At 41.1% G+C, this 14,521-nt stretch overlaps 1 protein-coding gene across 2 annotated transcripts in view; it reads right to left on the bottom strand.

The window, feature by feature from the left end:
• The window catches only part of DNAJC6 (DnaJ heat shock protein family (Hsp40) member C6), a 152,417-nt gene that overhangs the window by 36,309 nt on the left and 101,587 nt on the right, over positions 1 to 14,521 (bottom strand). For both annotated transcript variants that reach the window (XM_065875317.1, XM_065875311.1), the window contains exons 2-4: positions 10,122 to 10,272; positions 9,107 to 9,156; positions 8,849 to 8,997 (exon numbers count right to left, since the gene is read on the bottom strand). In XM_065875317.1, the coding sequence (XP_065731389.1) occupies positions 8,849 to 8,997; positions 9,107 to 9,156; positions 10,122 to 10,272 (350 nt within the window). The remainder of the gene's footprint in view (positions 1 to 8,848; positions 8,998 to 9,106; positions 9,157 to 10,121; positions 10,273 to 14,521) is intronic.

Raw genomic sequence — 14,521 nt, 5'->3', positions numbered from 1 at the left:
GATAGGCTTTTTCAAGGGTCTTATTTCTTCCTCTTTTAATGAGGGAACCTACAACTCCATGGGGGCAACCTCTAGCATTTTCATTCATCTAACACACATGTTCATTTTAACACATTATAGGATATCAGCTATGTTCCTAGAATTCCGCTTGGCTCTGATCTGTACAACAGTCATATAAGACAGGTACTAATATGATCTCTATTTTTCAGATAAGAAAACTGACTCTCAGAGGTTGTCTTGTCTAACGTCACACTGCTGGTCAGTACCAGCATTGCAACCCAGGTCTTCTGAGTATAAGTCACTTTGCTACAACAGTATACTGGTTGAGATTATCATTTGCCTCAAAATTCTAGGCATGAGCCTCAATCGATTAGGTATTTATTAATTTTACAGCAAGGAAAAACTTAGGCAAACTTCATGACCTCTCTAAGCCTTTGTCCATAAAATGTCATGAATGATACCTACCTACCTGCCTCATAGGGTTGTGGCTACTACATGAGAATGTATTTCAAGGGCTTAGCTCACTATCTGACATACACAAAGTGATCAATTAATACTGGCTATCATTATTATTATTTTATCAGGTAACTGTCGGTGCAAAGCCCTAAGGTCAGATAGAGCTAGCTATGTTTGGAAAAAATGGATGAAACCCTATATGGCAAAATCATAGACTGAAGGGTCAGATCATACCAGGCCTTGTTAAGAACTGAGAGCAGTATTTAAGAAGGAGAGTGACTTGCATTTTCCAAAGACCTCTCAAGGTCCAGTATGGAGAACAGATATAGATGACACAAGACAAAAGTCAGAGAGTATAGTCAGGTGGCTATATTAGGAATCTAAGTAAGAAATGATGGTGGCTTAGGCTGGATGAGTGGCAGTGGGACACACAAAGACTTGAGGGATTCAAAAAATAGAGAGGAAGTGGAATGCCTGTACAAGACTCAGGGACTGATCACAGGGTGGCAGTGCATGAGTGTGGAGGGGTATGTGGAGGGGGAGGAATCGAGGATGACTGCTTGGTTTCCAGCCTGAATGGCTGGATAAAAGGATAAAAGGATGGCAGGTGCCACTGGCTGATACAGGGAATTCTGGAGAAAACAACAGGTTTTATACAGATGGTGTCACCAGAAAGTGTCTGCAACACTAACACCACTGGTCTAAGAAGACCCAAACGTCCCAAATTCTTTACATTTGAGTGGGGAGAGAGAGGCAGGAATAATCTGTTTGGTTCATGCTTTTCTAGTAACTAGATAATAACTAGTCAACATATAAGTGGGAAATTATCTGTGGTCTCTAGAGCTGACACCTGAAAGCAAACACACGGAGTTTCTCTCTCTCTGTGTGGCTGCCAAAAAACCCATTCATTTTGGTTAATTTGTAACTTTTTTCCTACAAAATGATTGTGGGTAGTGTCAGGGGACCTTCCAGGTTATTAATTTTCCTAGACCTTTGACAATGACAGGTATAGTTTATTAAACAAAGTAGAGGAAATGCTTAACAAAGCTACCAAACAATCCAGGGTGACCCAGTACTGGGCCTCTGTCGATTTAAACTCCATAACAGCTTGCCCCTTTCACCCAACATGATTTGGGTCTATTTCTGGCCCATTCTTTATCCTCAGATAGATTCCCCATTGACAAGTTCTCAAGGAATGGAAATAATGTGTTGATTAAAACCAGAATAATTGGGAAGAAAAATTTTGCCATCAGAGGAATTGCAAAATATACTTTTATACAAGCTGCTTCCTGCCTGTGATGTTTTTCTTTCCCTTGGTAAATTTCTATTCATACTCCAAAGCTGAAGTTCAAGTGTTCTCTTGTCTCCCACAGTTTCTCTAACACCCACAGGCAGAAGTGCTTAGTCATCTCAGTCATCTTTCCACCTGTTATAGCTTTCACCAGATCAAAATGGTGAAGCCACAGCTGGGTGGCTTTAGCACTTACTACCTGATTCACCTTAGACAAGTTGCTAACCTCTCCAAGCCTCAATTCTTTTGTGTGTAAAATAAAAATAGGGGTAAGAATTAAGAAGCACAATGTAAACACAGTAAGTGCCAGCTTATTGTATTCAAATTAACTGTTTATGTCTGTCTCCCCCTCTAGACACTAAGCTCCATGAGAAGAGAGACCATTTTTCATTTTTGTAACCCAAGTCCAGAGTCCACGTGCTAGTCCAATGGCAGGCACTCAGGAGGTATTTGCTGAGTGAATCAATGAGTGAAAGAACGAAGAATGAACCCTATTTGGCAATCTCTATTTTTTTTTTTTTGTGGTACGCAGGCCTCTCACTGTTGTGGCCTCTCCCGTTGCGGAGCACAGGCTCCGGACGCGCAGGCCCAGCGGCCATTGCCCGCGGCACGTGGGGTCCTCCCGGACCTGGGCACGAACCCGCATCCCCCACATCCACAGGCGGACCCCCAACCACTGTGCCACCAGGGAAGCCCGGCAATCTCTTCTTATAATAAGATTTGTCTTTGTCTACATGTAAAGTATCTTGAGGAAGGAACCGATTTTGTTGTTTTTTTACATTGCGACCATGTAAAAGTGTAGGAAATTTGTTTTCTCAGGCAGTATTTTTAAACCTTTTAGAAACTGTATGTCACTCCTACAAACACTAAATGTCAATATCTATGAGTCTCAGCTAAAAGCTGGCTAAATTGTTCTCAGCACAATAGGCTAATTGTTCAGAATCATTAAACCAATCAAGTAAATAATATTAATTTAAAGTACTGCATAATTACATATTTACTTGATATATAATTATACTCCATTAAGCAAACATACAATTAGAATTTTTTAAAAGCATGTGCTCTGTCTAAAGGGGAAAAACATTTAAGGTATAAACAAAATCAAAAAAAATTTTTAAATGAATTCAATCCCTGCAAGTGATTTTTGTAGCTCTGTGAGGTTCACAGCTTCATGCAATAAGCACAATCCTTGGGCAGGTGACACTTCACGATGCTGCCTCCAGTCTCTCTGAACCCCTCCTGGAGCTGTAGAGCATCAGAAAACGCCATATGGATTACAGGCTGCCATGACACCACCCAGTGGGAAAGGAGGCCAGAACAGCACCAGGGCTGGATGCCATTTGATTTTCATCTTTCTGTCTCCCCAGGCACAAGAGGAGAAGACAGAAGCATCCCATTTGCTGAGCATAAGAGCAAAAAGGGCTATGGAGAATCAGACTGAAGAGCCATATCCAGTGTCTTAAGAATCTGACACCATTTTTGGAGGACAGGAGTACTTCAGGCAATAATTTATTTGGCATTTTATTATTATTAATGGTAATTATAGCTTCTACTTACTGAATGTTTACTCTAAGCCAGACATTGCTATCAAATGTCTTCCTTACAGCAAACCTAAAGAAAAATTTTCTATTTGTGAGATAGGAATCCTTGTTATCTCCATTTTATACGGGAGCAAACTGAGCTTTAGATGAGGTGAAGTAACTTACCCAGGAAGAGGAACAGCTGAGATGCGAATCTAGGATAATTTTTATAATTCAAAATTTGTGCATATTAGATGAATTTCACCTCAATAAAAAACATAATAAAAGTTTGTATGCTGTCTGATGATTATTAACTAGAATTCCATCTTACATTTGTGAGATAGTTATGGGATCAAGTGATGGCTATTTTTTACCAAAGTTAATAAGACATTCAGTTCACTGAAGGCTGCAGAACTAGAATGTGGGACTTCCTGGTCCTCTGGCTCCCAGGCCAGAGATATTTTTCTGCCCCATTATTTCCTGTCCTTACACTGATGCACAGTGGCAGAGGACAGATGAATATAATCTACAAAGTCTCTCCGCTATGGCCAACTCCCTTCACCAACCAGCAAACCAGAGCAGAAACAACTGGGAGCTATGGTGACCTCTTTGATGAATTCTGAAGGAAAAAGGAAAAAAAAAAAATGTGACCTTCAAACAATCCTTTAAGAAACCCAAGTTGATCATATATTCTCCTAAAATTAAGTTCTTTGCAAAGAGGAAGAAATTCTACAAGATTATGCAGTTTAGAAAGAGTCGAAATAAAAGAAGATTCTAAAAGAACCAGCTGGGTTTATCTTCTCAATGCAACTAACTGGGCTCCTTCAGCATACCCCTTCCTGGTTAGACAGAGGAAGGAGGCTCAAAGTGGCACTGGAATAGCATTATCAGAATGTAAGAACTTTAGGGCAGGCTAGACTTGGTGGCCATTCATCTGCTTTTCCATTTATTGCCAACAGCAACACCAAGAAATGTGTAAAGCAGTAGTTCCTGACATTCTAGGGCAGAGCTATAAGACCTTCTGTGCAGAAATGGAACCGGTGCACACACACATACACAGAGTAAATGGCTATAGTGTTTACTTGGGGGATGATGAACAAGGTTTGGGTATAGATACTAGTGATGGTTACAGAATATTGTGAGTGAATTTAATGCTGCTGAATTGTACACTTACAAATGCTTAGAATGGTAGGTTTATGTTATATGTATTTTACCACAATAAAGAAAAAACAGGAGTGAAAACAGATGGTTAAACTCTCTGAAGCCCATGCACGGATCGAAATATACAGTGGAACCATGTCTTTTAAACTCAGATTCAGAACATCTGGCTTAGATGATGCATCTCATTGGTCTACAGGACTTCACTGTCAACATCAGGATGTTTATTTCATCAAGGTAGATACTGGCTAAGAAGAGTCAAAACACTGACATTCAATATCTCCTCTGCAATCCTGAATAGGTATTCTAGCACTCTGAATGAAGGGCCGTCTGCCATGTTTTGTTTTGAGTCAAATCCTCTGCTAAAATTGAAACTAAACACAGAGTCCTATTTTAACATTCTGTTACATATGCAAATACTAAGGAATTGCTATTTAATTATTTCATATGATTCCTGTCAACCCATGTGGTTTCTAAGCCTAAAAGTGAATCAAAATACAGAATGATGCCCCTCAGCAAAGTAAAATCTTCTTAGAAACAGTCTGTCTCTGTCACCACCGTCTTTATCTCCAAACACACGTCACATAATGAAAAGGTAAAATGACTGAGTTCAGGGTTCAAGGCATAGAGATATAGACACAGCTGGACTCCTGTGAGTCTATAAATAAAACCAGTCTTGTGTTTGGTCTTTTCCAACAGTGGTATTTATAGAAGCCTTGGCCATCTACATTTATTAAAATAAGATTTAGCTGCAGACCTAGCACTCCACTGGTCTGGAAGGAGGAGAAAATAATTTCAGGCCTCAAGGACTGGAAGATGAGAACCAAGAACACTTCTGTAAGTCATGCAACAGTGGGATGCAAATCAATTTGCGGTGTTAGTGCTGGGAAGAGAAAGGACTAGGAACTTGAAAAGAGATGTAGCCACATCAAAAACAGAGCTAAGGGGCTTCCCTGGTGGCGCAGTGGTTGAGAGTCCACCTGCCGATGCAGGGGACACGGGTTCGTGCCCCGGTCCGGGAAGATCCCACATGCCGCGGAGCGGCTGCGCCCGTGAGCCATGGCTGCTGAGCCTGCATGTCTGGAGCCTGTGCTCCGCAACGGGAGAGGCCACAACAGTGAGAGGCCCGTGTACCGCACACCAAAAAAACAAAAAAAACAGAGCTAAGATGAAAATACTAAGGCTGTGGGACTGTCCTAAGATGCAACTGAGGGTTAAGGGAGCTAGGTCAGAGGGTCCTCTTCCAGTCCCCAGAGTTCTGGGACTATCTATAAAGGGCTAAAAGTGCAGTGCAATCCTGCATTTTAGGGGAAAGAATTGGAAAAGGCTTGTGGTATGTGGAAATCCTCCCCTTAGTGAAATTTGGCAAACAAAGAAGGGGTGGGGGTGTGGCATGTGTGGCCTTTCAGGGAGTGGGAGCAGCTCATGTGAAGAGACGGTGCGTCTCCCCGGTAGGAGCATGGTTCTCAGGCAGTGGAGAACAATGAAAGGTGAGCTAGAGAGGCACAGAGGCCAGATCATGCAGAGCCTGGTAAGACACAGACTACAGTTCACATGGAGAAGAAATAACCCCACCGCTTTCACCTAGACAAGACTCATGCGTCAAGGTCCAGCTCTCACTGCTGTCTCCCTTTACTAAACTCCCTCAGTAGGTACTGTAAATATTATTGTCTTTAGAACGTCCTGACTTCTCTCTCCAACTAGGCTTAAGTGCCTTGAGAATAAGAATCAAACTTTTTTTAGTTAATTAATTATTTTATTTTTGGCTGCATTGGGTCTTTGTTGCCGTGCACGGGCTTTCTCTAGTTGTGGCGAGCAGGGGCTACTCTTTGTTGTGGTGCGCAGGTTTCTCATTGTGGTGGCTTCTCTTGTTGCAGAGCATAGGCTCTAGGCATGCGGGCTTCAGTAGATGCAGCACACGGGCTTCAGCAGTTGTGGCGTGTGGGCTCAGTAGTTGCGGCACGTGGGCTCTAGGGGGCGCGGGCTTCAGTAGCTGTGGTGCACGGGCTCAGTAGTTGTGGCTTGAGGGCTATAGAGTGCAGCCTCAGTGGTTGCGATGCACGGGCTTAGTTGTTCCAGGGCATGTGGGATCTTCCCAGACCAGGGATCGAACCCATGTCCCCTGCACTGGCAGGTGGATTCTTAACCACTGCGCCACCAAAGAAGTCCCAAGAATCAAATTTTTATTTGATATCTATGTGTTCAACAATTCTTGGCAGGCACATTCAATCTTTTGAGAGACATTTCTTAGCCATGCCAGGCACCGTTCCAGGTAGCAAATAAAATTAACGTGTTCCCTGCTCTTCTAGGGCAAATGAGAGCAGTCTGGGGCAGATGTTCCATATGCAATTCCTGGTGTCTTTGGTAAGACTGTTGAGTCTGGTCACAAAATACGTAGTTACACTAATTGATGCCTTTCTTTAAATATCTTTATAAAAGAGCTTGCTTTTATAAATCATATATACATATAAGAGATACCTTTATATGCATGAATGCTTCTATAATGATATTACATCTTTATTTACTTCCAGAGGGAAAATTTTTCAGATTATCACAAATATTTCAAGATTAAATAAAATTTCTATAAAATATTATACAGGATGTTCCATGGTCCTTCAGTTATGAAAATGATGGCACTATGTGTATCACTGAGTCACTTTGCTGTAGAGCAGAAATTGGCACAGCACTGTAAATCAACTATGCTTCAATAAAAAACAAATCGGAAAAAAGAGAGAAAGAAAGAAAATGATGGCACTGAGTCTCCAAACAAGAAAAATCAATTCAAAATATTTGCATCTGAATTATAAATAAAATAGCTACCCACATTTTTGTTGGATGCTAATTCCCTTGCTCTGAATTAGGTAATAGATGGAATAAGAGGTGGAAGGGCAGTTAACTACAGGGAATATTAGAGAGCTGCATTTGAAATCTCCGTTATAGAATGGGAATTTGGACGAAACCACTTTAGAATGGTTTTATCAGTGCTTCTCAGAGAGTGGCTCACAGGGCAACAGAAGTAGCACCCAGGAAGTTGTTAGCAATGCAGATTCTCACCACACCCCTCTGTTGAACCAGAAGTGCCAGGCCCAGGTGTTTAACAAGCCCTCTAGGACATTCTGATGTACACTAAAGCTTGAGAACCACTGGGTTACCTCTTGCCTATTTTGAAAACACTCTGGGAAAAGAGAATCCTTCACAAAATTCTCCCTTATCTTACTGAACATTAGGGCAGGAAGTGGTCTAAGACAGCATACAGACTCTCTTCTAGTTTTTACTGATCAGGAAACTGATGCCCAGAGATTATTAATGGCAACTAAAATTTGGAGCAAAATGTGTTCTGGCATCAAAGCTGAGATCCTCAATACACAGTACACACAACCAGCTATCATTTTGCATAGCTGAAATCAAGTTTCACTTTAAAGGGTCCAATGTGTAAAACTCCTTTCTATTAATTAATAAATCCAGATGTAGCTGAAGAACCAATCATATCTAAAGTCTAAGCCAAGATTTTTGAAAATGTTCCTGAGAGAGAAAAAGCCTGATTTGAGTGAGTAAATCAAGAATTCAGTGGCCAGACATATCAGGCTTAACATCAGATTCAAACCAAAGCCAGCTCTCACAGCTCCTTAACTAGACTGAAACTAGAACTATCTCTCTGCCTAGTTCTAAAAGCTCCTTGAGAGGATAATCCAGGTTTCCAGGTAATACTGTCAGCCCTGAGTAATGGCTAAGACACATGCCTGTAGTCTTGGGCAAGTTACCTTACCTCTCTGTGCCTCAGTTTCTCCATCTACTTCAGAGGACCGTTGAGAGAATGAATGAGATATTGCATGTAAAGTTCCTGGAATACTGTAAATGCTCTAAAAATGTTGCTGCTGCTCTCACTGCTCTAAATGTTAGCAATAGTATCACCAAACCTACAGTGTGGACTGTTTACGTGCTACACCTCACTTATGAAACACATACCTTTGCCAAATGTCAGAAAGCTATTTCCATTAATACTGGTGTGTCTCTACTGGTTTAGCCACACTGTCTCATCGTGATGCCAAAGCAGCACTAAGGAAGGGTGAAAGGCATCATTAGTGCTCCGGCATAAGGGTCTCCAACTGCCCTACGTAGCAATCTCCACTGAGCCACATAGCAATGTGCCCTAACAACTGAGCAACCAGCCACAGCTGATTTGAGGCCCTCAATTAGATGGTATCTTATTGACAGAGAAACTTTCCTACAAATATCCTCACCCGAGGAAAAGCCTCAGAGTATCTCATAACAGCCTAACAAAAATTTTGTGGATAGAAAAGTGTCCAGAGTATATAGTTTTTCAGCTCCATGTGCCTAAAGGCAAAGGCTTTGAGGATAGCTCTTAAGGGGGAAAATACCCTCTTATGTCTTCAACCTTGTGATCAGGGCTAAAATTCCTTACCCTGCTATGAAACTTGGCAGTTCGATAAGACTTGGGCGACAGATTGTACACCGTGTAGTGGTCAAGATGTCTGGAATCCAAAAAGCTTCGAATGTCATCAACCTGATTTCTGAATCCTATGTCAACACTGTCCAGAGGAAAGGACATCACTGGAGGAAGGGTCACACAGAAAAAAAATAGGTTAAACAGGTCTGCTGTCGTGATGGGCAGCCATTGAAAGCTGAGCTATTGGGCAGTTAATAAACATGAGAAACTTACCAATAATTCTGGAGGTAACATAAGTGAAGTCTAAATCTCCCTTCGTGTAGCTAAAAGCAAGACGAGAAAGGGCACTCATTAAAATGATCCAAATGTCCCACGATTTCTGTCTCTCAATCACTTGCACATCATGACCTGGGACATTTCCATCCAGTAGCTATATTCTGACTTCCCTTCAGGCCTTCCCCCTAACAAGTAAGCACTGTTGACAGAAGACAGCCCACACCCTCAGGAGCACACACCTACCACTCCAAACAGGGCATGCAGCTAGGGGGCAGGGGAGGAAGTGATGGAGAAAGAACAAAGGACCCTCTTTTTTTGCCTACCAGGCGCTAGTTGGGGATTGAAGGTAAAGGATACAATTACTGTTGAAAAAAATTAAAATGTTGATTAATATGTTGGACTTCACATTTGAATTTCTGATTTAAAACCACATATTTTAACTTAAAGTGACCCTAGAACTTCCTAATTCCTAAGAATAAAAAAAGAATTCATATGGCCTGCTTGTAAAAGTTTCACACAGTAGAAGGGTAGAAACTTCTCCCAGTAAGTAAGTTGTAAAGGGCTATTAAGATACGAAAACAAAGTTCTGTTTTGATTACAATCAATAAGTACTGCTTATTTGGATTGCATGTGCAATTACTGTCTCATTTAATTCTCAAACCAGCTAAAGACATAAATCTTACCAGGGTATCAAAGCAAAGCTCAGAGAGGTTAATTAATTTGCCTTAGGTTAACAAGGGGAGATACTGCACTAGAGTTCAGGATGCTGGATTCGAAAGCCAGGGATGGCAACCACTATCCTCTAATGTACCAAGGGGCCGAGTCCTCCCAGCCTATGCCTGTAGCTTCTGAAGGATTTAATTTTGTGGCTTCGATGGCATTCCTAGTCAATCAGATCCCATGCAGTTGCATCACAAAATTGATAGTCTTTGAGCCAAACAAGCAGTTGGCAGGTAAGCAGATCCTTTGGGGGCACGGAGTCCATTAAGTTAATGGGGAAGGACGCACATACCTGGTAACAGATTGTATAACTCTGGAAGACGTGTCTTTGAGGGTGTCTTTCAAGTTGTCCTTTAGGTTACTAAAGAGCCTCCCTGCACCTCCTTTCACCATGTCAAAGAGACCTCCCCCATAGCTGGGCTCCATGTCTGGAGACGAGGCACCTGCCAGTGAAAATCAGAAAAAGAGGTAATAGCACAGACTACACAGGAAACCAATCCCTCTTTGTTCCTGAAACATACACAGACCGTCTTCGGGAGTCTGGGACAGATATTCCTGCAAGTTATGTCATGCTTCCAGAACTTACTGACTCTGGGTTACTGACAGCAGTCTGCTGGTCCTCAGAGGAGACAAAGGAAAGCCCCTCACTAAGTTCCAGAACAGAAACCTCCAGAGCTGCATATCCAATACTGTAACCACATGTGCCAACTGAGCGCTGGAAATGTGGTTAGTCTGAATTGAGACGGTGCTGTGAGTATCGAAGTGTCAAAGTGCAAAAAATGTAAAATATCTCATACACTTTTTTTTTGACAATGATTACATTTAAAACGATAATATTTTGGATATACGGAATTAAATAGATTATACTATTAAATTAATTTCACCTGTTCTTTTTTAACGTGGAGACTAGAAAATTTTAAATTGTATATGTGGCCTGCATTATACTCCTTTCAGGCAGTGCCGAGGAAGAGCAGTGGTCAGCTGAGAAGTGAGTCCAGGGGCCTCCTCTGGCCTTCGATGGAGTTAACTGTGTTAGAAGACTCCTTCTATGCCTATCTCGCAAAGTAATGGTTCACTTCCATCCTGGGAAAGTATTTTCTGAAGGGCCCTTATAACAGCTTTTAAGCTTAAGTACGCATAGTGGTCACTGGTGTTATTTGTCAAGTATGACAGGTTCTCCTCCCTGACAGTTTCATAAAATTGTATTTTCTGGCTCTTTGTGACTGGCTCTAGTCCAGAGCCTCTCAACCTTGGCACTATTGACCCTGGGGCCGAATACTTCTTTGCTATATGTGTGTTGTGGTGGCTGGCGGGGGGAGGAGGTGGATTGTGCTGTGCATTGTAGGGCGTTTAGCAGCATCCCTGACCTCTGGTGACTAGGTAGCATCCCTCCCCCCTTCTCCAGCTATGACAGCCAAAATGTCCCTAGACGTTGGCAAAATTAGCCCTGTTTGAAAACCAGCACTCTCGTTTATAATGTGAGTGGAAATGTTGTGTGTCTCTCTCAGTCTGGAGCATTTAACTGTTAGGGTGAGATTATCCACAGTTCTCATCCCATATATTCTCTCTCTCTCTCCATAGCAACCCACAAGGTCTGAGACTGTGGCTACTCTGTCCAGGACTCCTGGCTCCCAGAGTAAAGAGCTTGTGGCAGAGCTCTCAGCTGACCCTTGATGAATATGTACCATGAATGAGGAATAACCCTTTATTATTAGAAGCTACCCCATTCCCATTTTAGGACTGTTCATTACCATAACTTAGCTTATAAAGATTGATACAGGAAGGAAGTAGGAATCTGTGTAGAGGAAGCTAATGTAAACAACAGCCAGGTAGGCTGTATAGACTAGCAGTCAAGAGCGTGAGTCACTCTTACCTGGGTTCTGGCAGCAAGAAAGATTCCTGACTGTAAAACAGGGATTAAAAATAGTGCCTACTTCATAGGGAAACATAAAATGAGTGTATCTTAAGCACAGTACCTACTACATTTAGGGGTTAACAGACTGCAGCTATACTATTATTATGCCACACCTGAAATTCCTATGTTGATGATATTTTTTAATCTTTGTTCACTTATCAACTTTTTGATGACAAAGGGCAAGAATGACATCTCTTCTTTTTAGAAAATTGCAGTATTTGTTCTATACTTCAAAATATGTTAGGAGGATAGATCCCTGGATCTCAGGTACAGTAGAACACAGGAACTTATTTAGCTTACAAGAGCAAACCTCTATGACTTTGACTCTGTTGCTGAATAAGCTTCCTTCCGTGCTTTCCTCAGGACAAGGGGGGTGCATATCTATGTTTCAACCAGAGCAGTTATTTTAAGTGACAGGTAGATGCATGCACGTGGACAATGGTTAAATGTGCTTGTGGAAAGTCTGGAGAGAAAATTTAAAAACAAACAAACTAATGAAGATGGATCTCACATTAAGTGTTCTTACAAAACAAAACCAGGAAAAAAAAACAACAAAACAAGCCACACAAAGGAGCACAAGAAACTTTTTGGACGTTGTGGTGATAGTATGATGAGTATATGCGTATGTCTAAACTCATCAAGATGTATACATTAAATGTGTGTGATTTTTATATACCAGTTATACCTCAATAAAGCTAAAAAATTAATTGCAGAAAAAGGAAAGTTGGAGGAGGAATCTGTAGATTAAAATGTCTTAAAAGAGAAATCAGTAAAGTATAATGCATGGAACTTAATCCAAAGAAACTATAAAATGTTAATGACATTTATGGGCAATTGGAATTTGAACAATTAACTGGGCATTTGATGTTAAGGATTTATTGTTAATTTTAGGTGTACTAATTATACTGTAGTTATGTTACATATAGTCTTTATCTTTTAGAATACTGAAATATTTATTATACATTTTTAAAAACTGCAATGTTTAACATTTAAAAAAATAAACAGAGAATAATAAAAAAATACTCATGTGGGCTTCCCTGGTGGCGCAGTGGTTGGGAGTCCGCCTGCCGATGCAGGGGACACGGGTTCGTGCCCCGGTCCGGGAAGATCCCACATGCCGCGGAGCGGCTGGGCCCGGGAGCCATGGCCGCTGAGCCTGCGCGTCCGGAGCCTGAGAGGCCCACGTACCGCAAAATTAAAAAAAAAAAAAATAAAAAATAAAAATAAAAATAAAAATAAAAAATACTCATGTAATTAGAATTACGTGAATTGCTAACGCTTATATAGCACTTACTATTTGCTAGGTATTATTCTAAACATTTTACCTATGCTCACTCATTTCACCCTCACAGCATACCTATGAAGTAGATAATGTTATTTTTCCATTTTATACATCAAAAAACTGAGGCACAGAGGTTAAGCAACTTGTCTAAGGGTACACAGCTGGTAAGTCAAGGGCAGAGTTGGGATCTGGGCCCTACGCAACCTTTACAACCATATCTCTTTCTTCTCCTAATACGATCTTGAATTTAATATTTATCGTTCCAAATAATTTCTTTAAACTTTTATTTCATATGTAGGTATCCATAGGCAATACATTAATATTGTTTTTCACACTTTCAAACTATATATAAATGGCTTTCTGTCTGCAACTTTATTTTTTTCACGCATCATTATTTAAAATTCTTCTATGCTGATACCACATATACCTGTAGCTCACTTAAAGTATGCATCCATTACCCCATAGATGGACACTAAGATTATTTCCTATAACAAACAATATGGTGATTAACACATTGTCTTGAGTACATGTGAGAGATCTCTCTAGGTTACGCCTAGGAATGGAAATCTGCTTGGAGATGGGATACACACATCTTCAAATTTCTGGATATTAACACATCATTTTCCAAAGTAGCTGTATCAGCTTCAACTCCCACTAGCAGTACATATGAGCTCTGTCACTCTACATTCTCCTTAACACTTGGTATTGTCAGACTTTAACATTTTTACCAATCTGGTGAATGAGACAATATCTCCTCTTGGTCTTATTTGTAGTTTCCCCCAATTATTAGTAAGGTGAAGTATGTTTTATTGTGCTTACTGGCCAGGCAGCTGTTCTTTAAATCATACTTCACGTATCTACTAAACTTCTATGAGCCGTTTAGATGTTCATACATATACCTATAAACACATGTTGACTGTTATGTACTTACACCCTGATCACAAGAGCTTTTGATGCCTAAGTCACCATTAGGCATCTATTTGAAAACAAGGCTCTATTAGAAATTACAAAGAACAATCAATGCAGGTGAATAAACAAACGAATAGACACACGGACAAACACTGATAATGTCTACCACTTACTGAGCTCTCCCATGCACCAGGAACCCCACTTGGACTTCTATGTTAGTACAATTTCACGTTCTGGGAAATAAGGAGGGTGTTTATTATCCCCATTTTATAGGTGAAGAAATGGAGGCTCAAAGAAGGGAAGCAACTCACCTAAGATCTCAGCTAACAAGCGGTAGAGCCAGGGATTCAAACTCAGGTCTGTACAATTCCCAAGCCTACACTGCGTCTCCATTTCACGCTATTCCACAGCTCCATATTAGCCCACAATTCTCACAGCTGTAATCAGGACAATCCTTGCCTGCCTTACACACAACCACCCCTCTCCTATCCCTTGCTCTCCTCCACCTCCCACATGTATGCCGTTCATCTGGCTGCTCTCAGCAGCAGGTGTCCTCCCAGCAGGCACTCCCATAAATCACTGCATC

Source organism: Phocoena phocoena, chromosome 1 (genome assembly GCF_963924675.1).
Source record: "Phocoena phocoena chromosome 1, mPhoPho1.1, whole genome shotgun sequence".
In the NCBI taxonomy this organism is placed as follows: domain Eukaryota; kingdom Metazoa; phylum Chordata; class Mammalia; order Artiodactyla; family Phocoenidae; genus Phocoena; species Phocoena phocoena.
The sequence above is the reverse complement of the archived record's forward strand: the minus strand, read 5'-3'. Positions and strand labels throughout refer to the sequence as shown.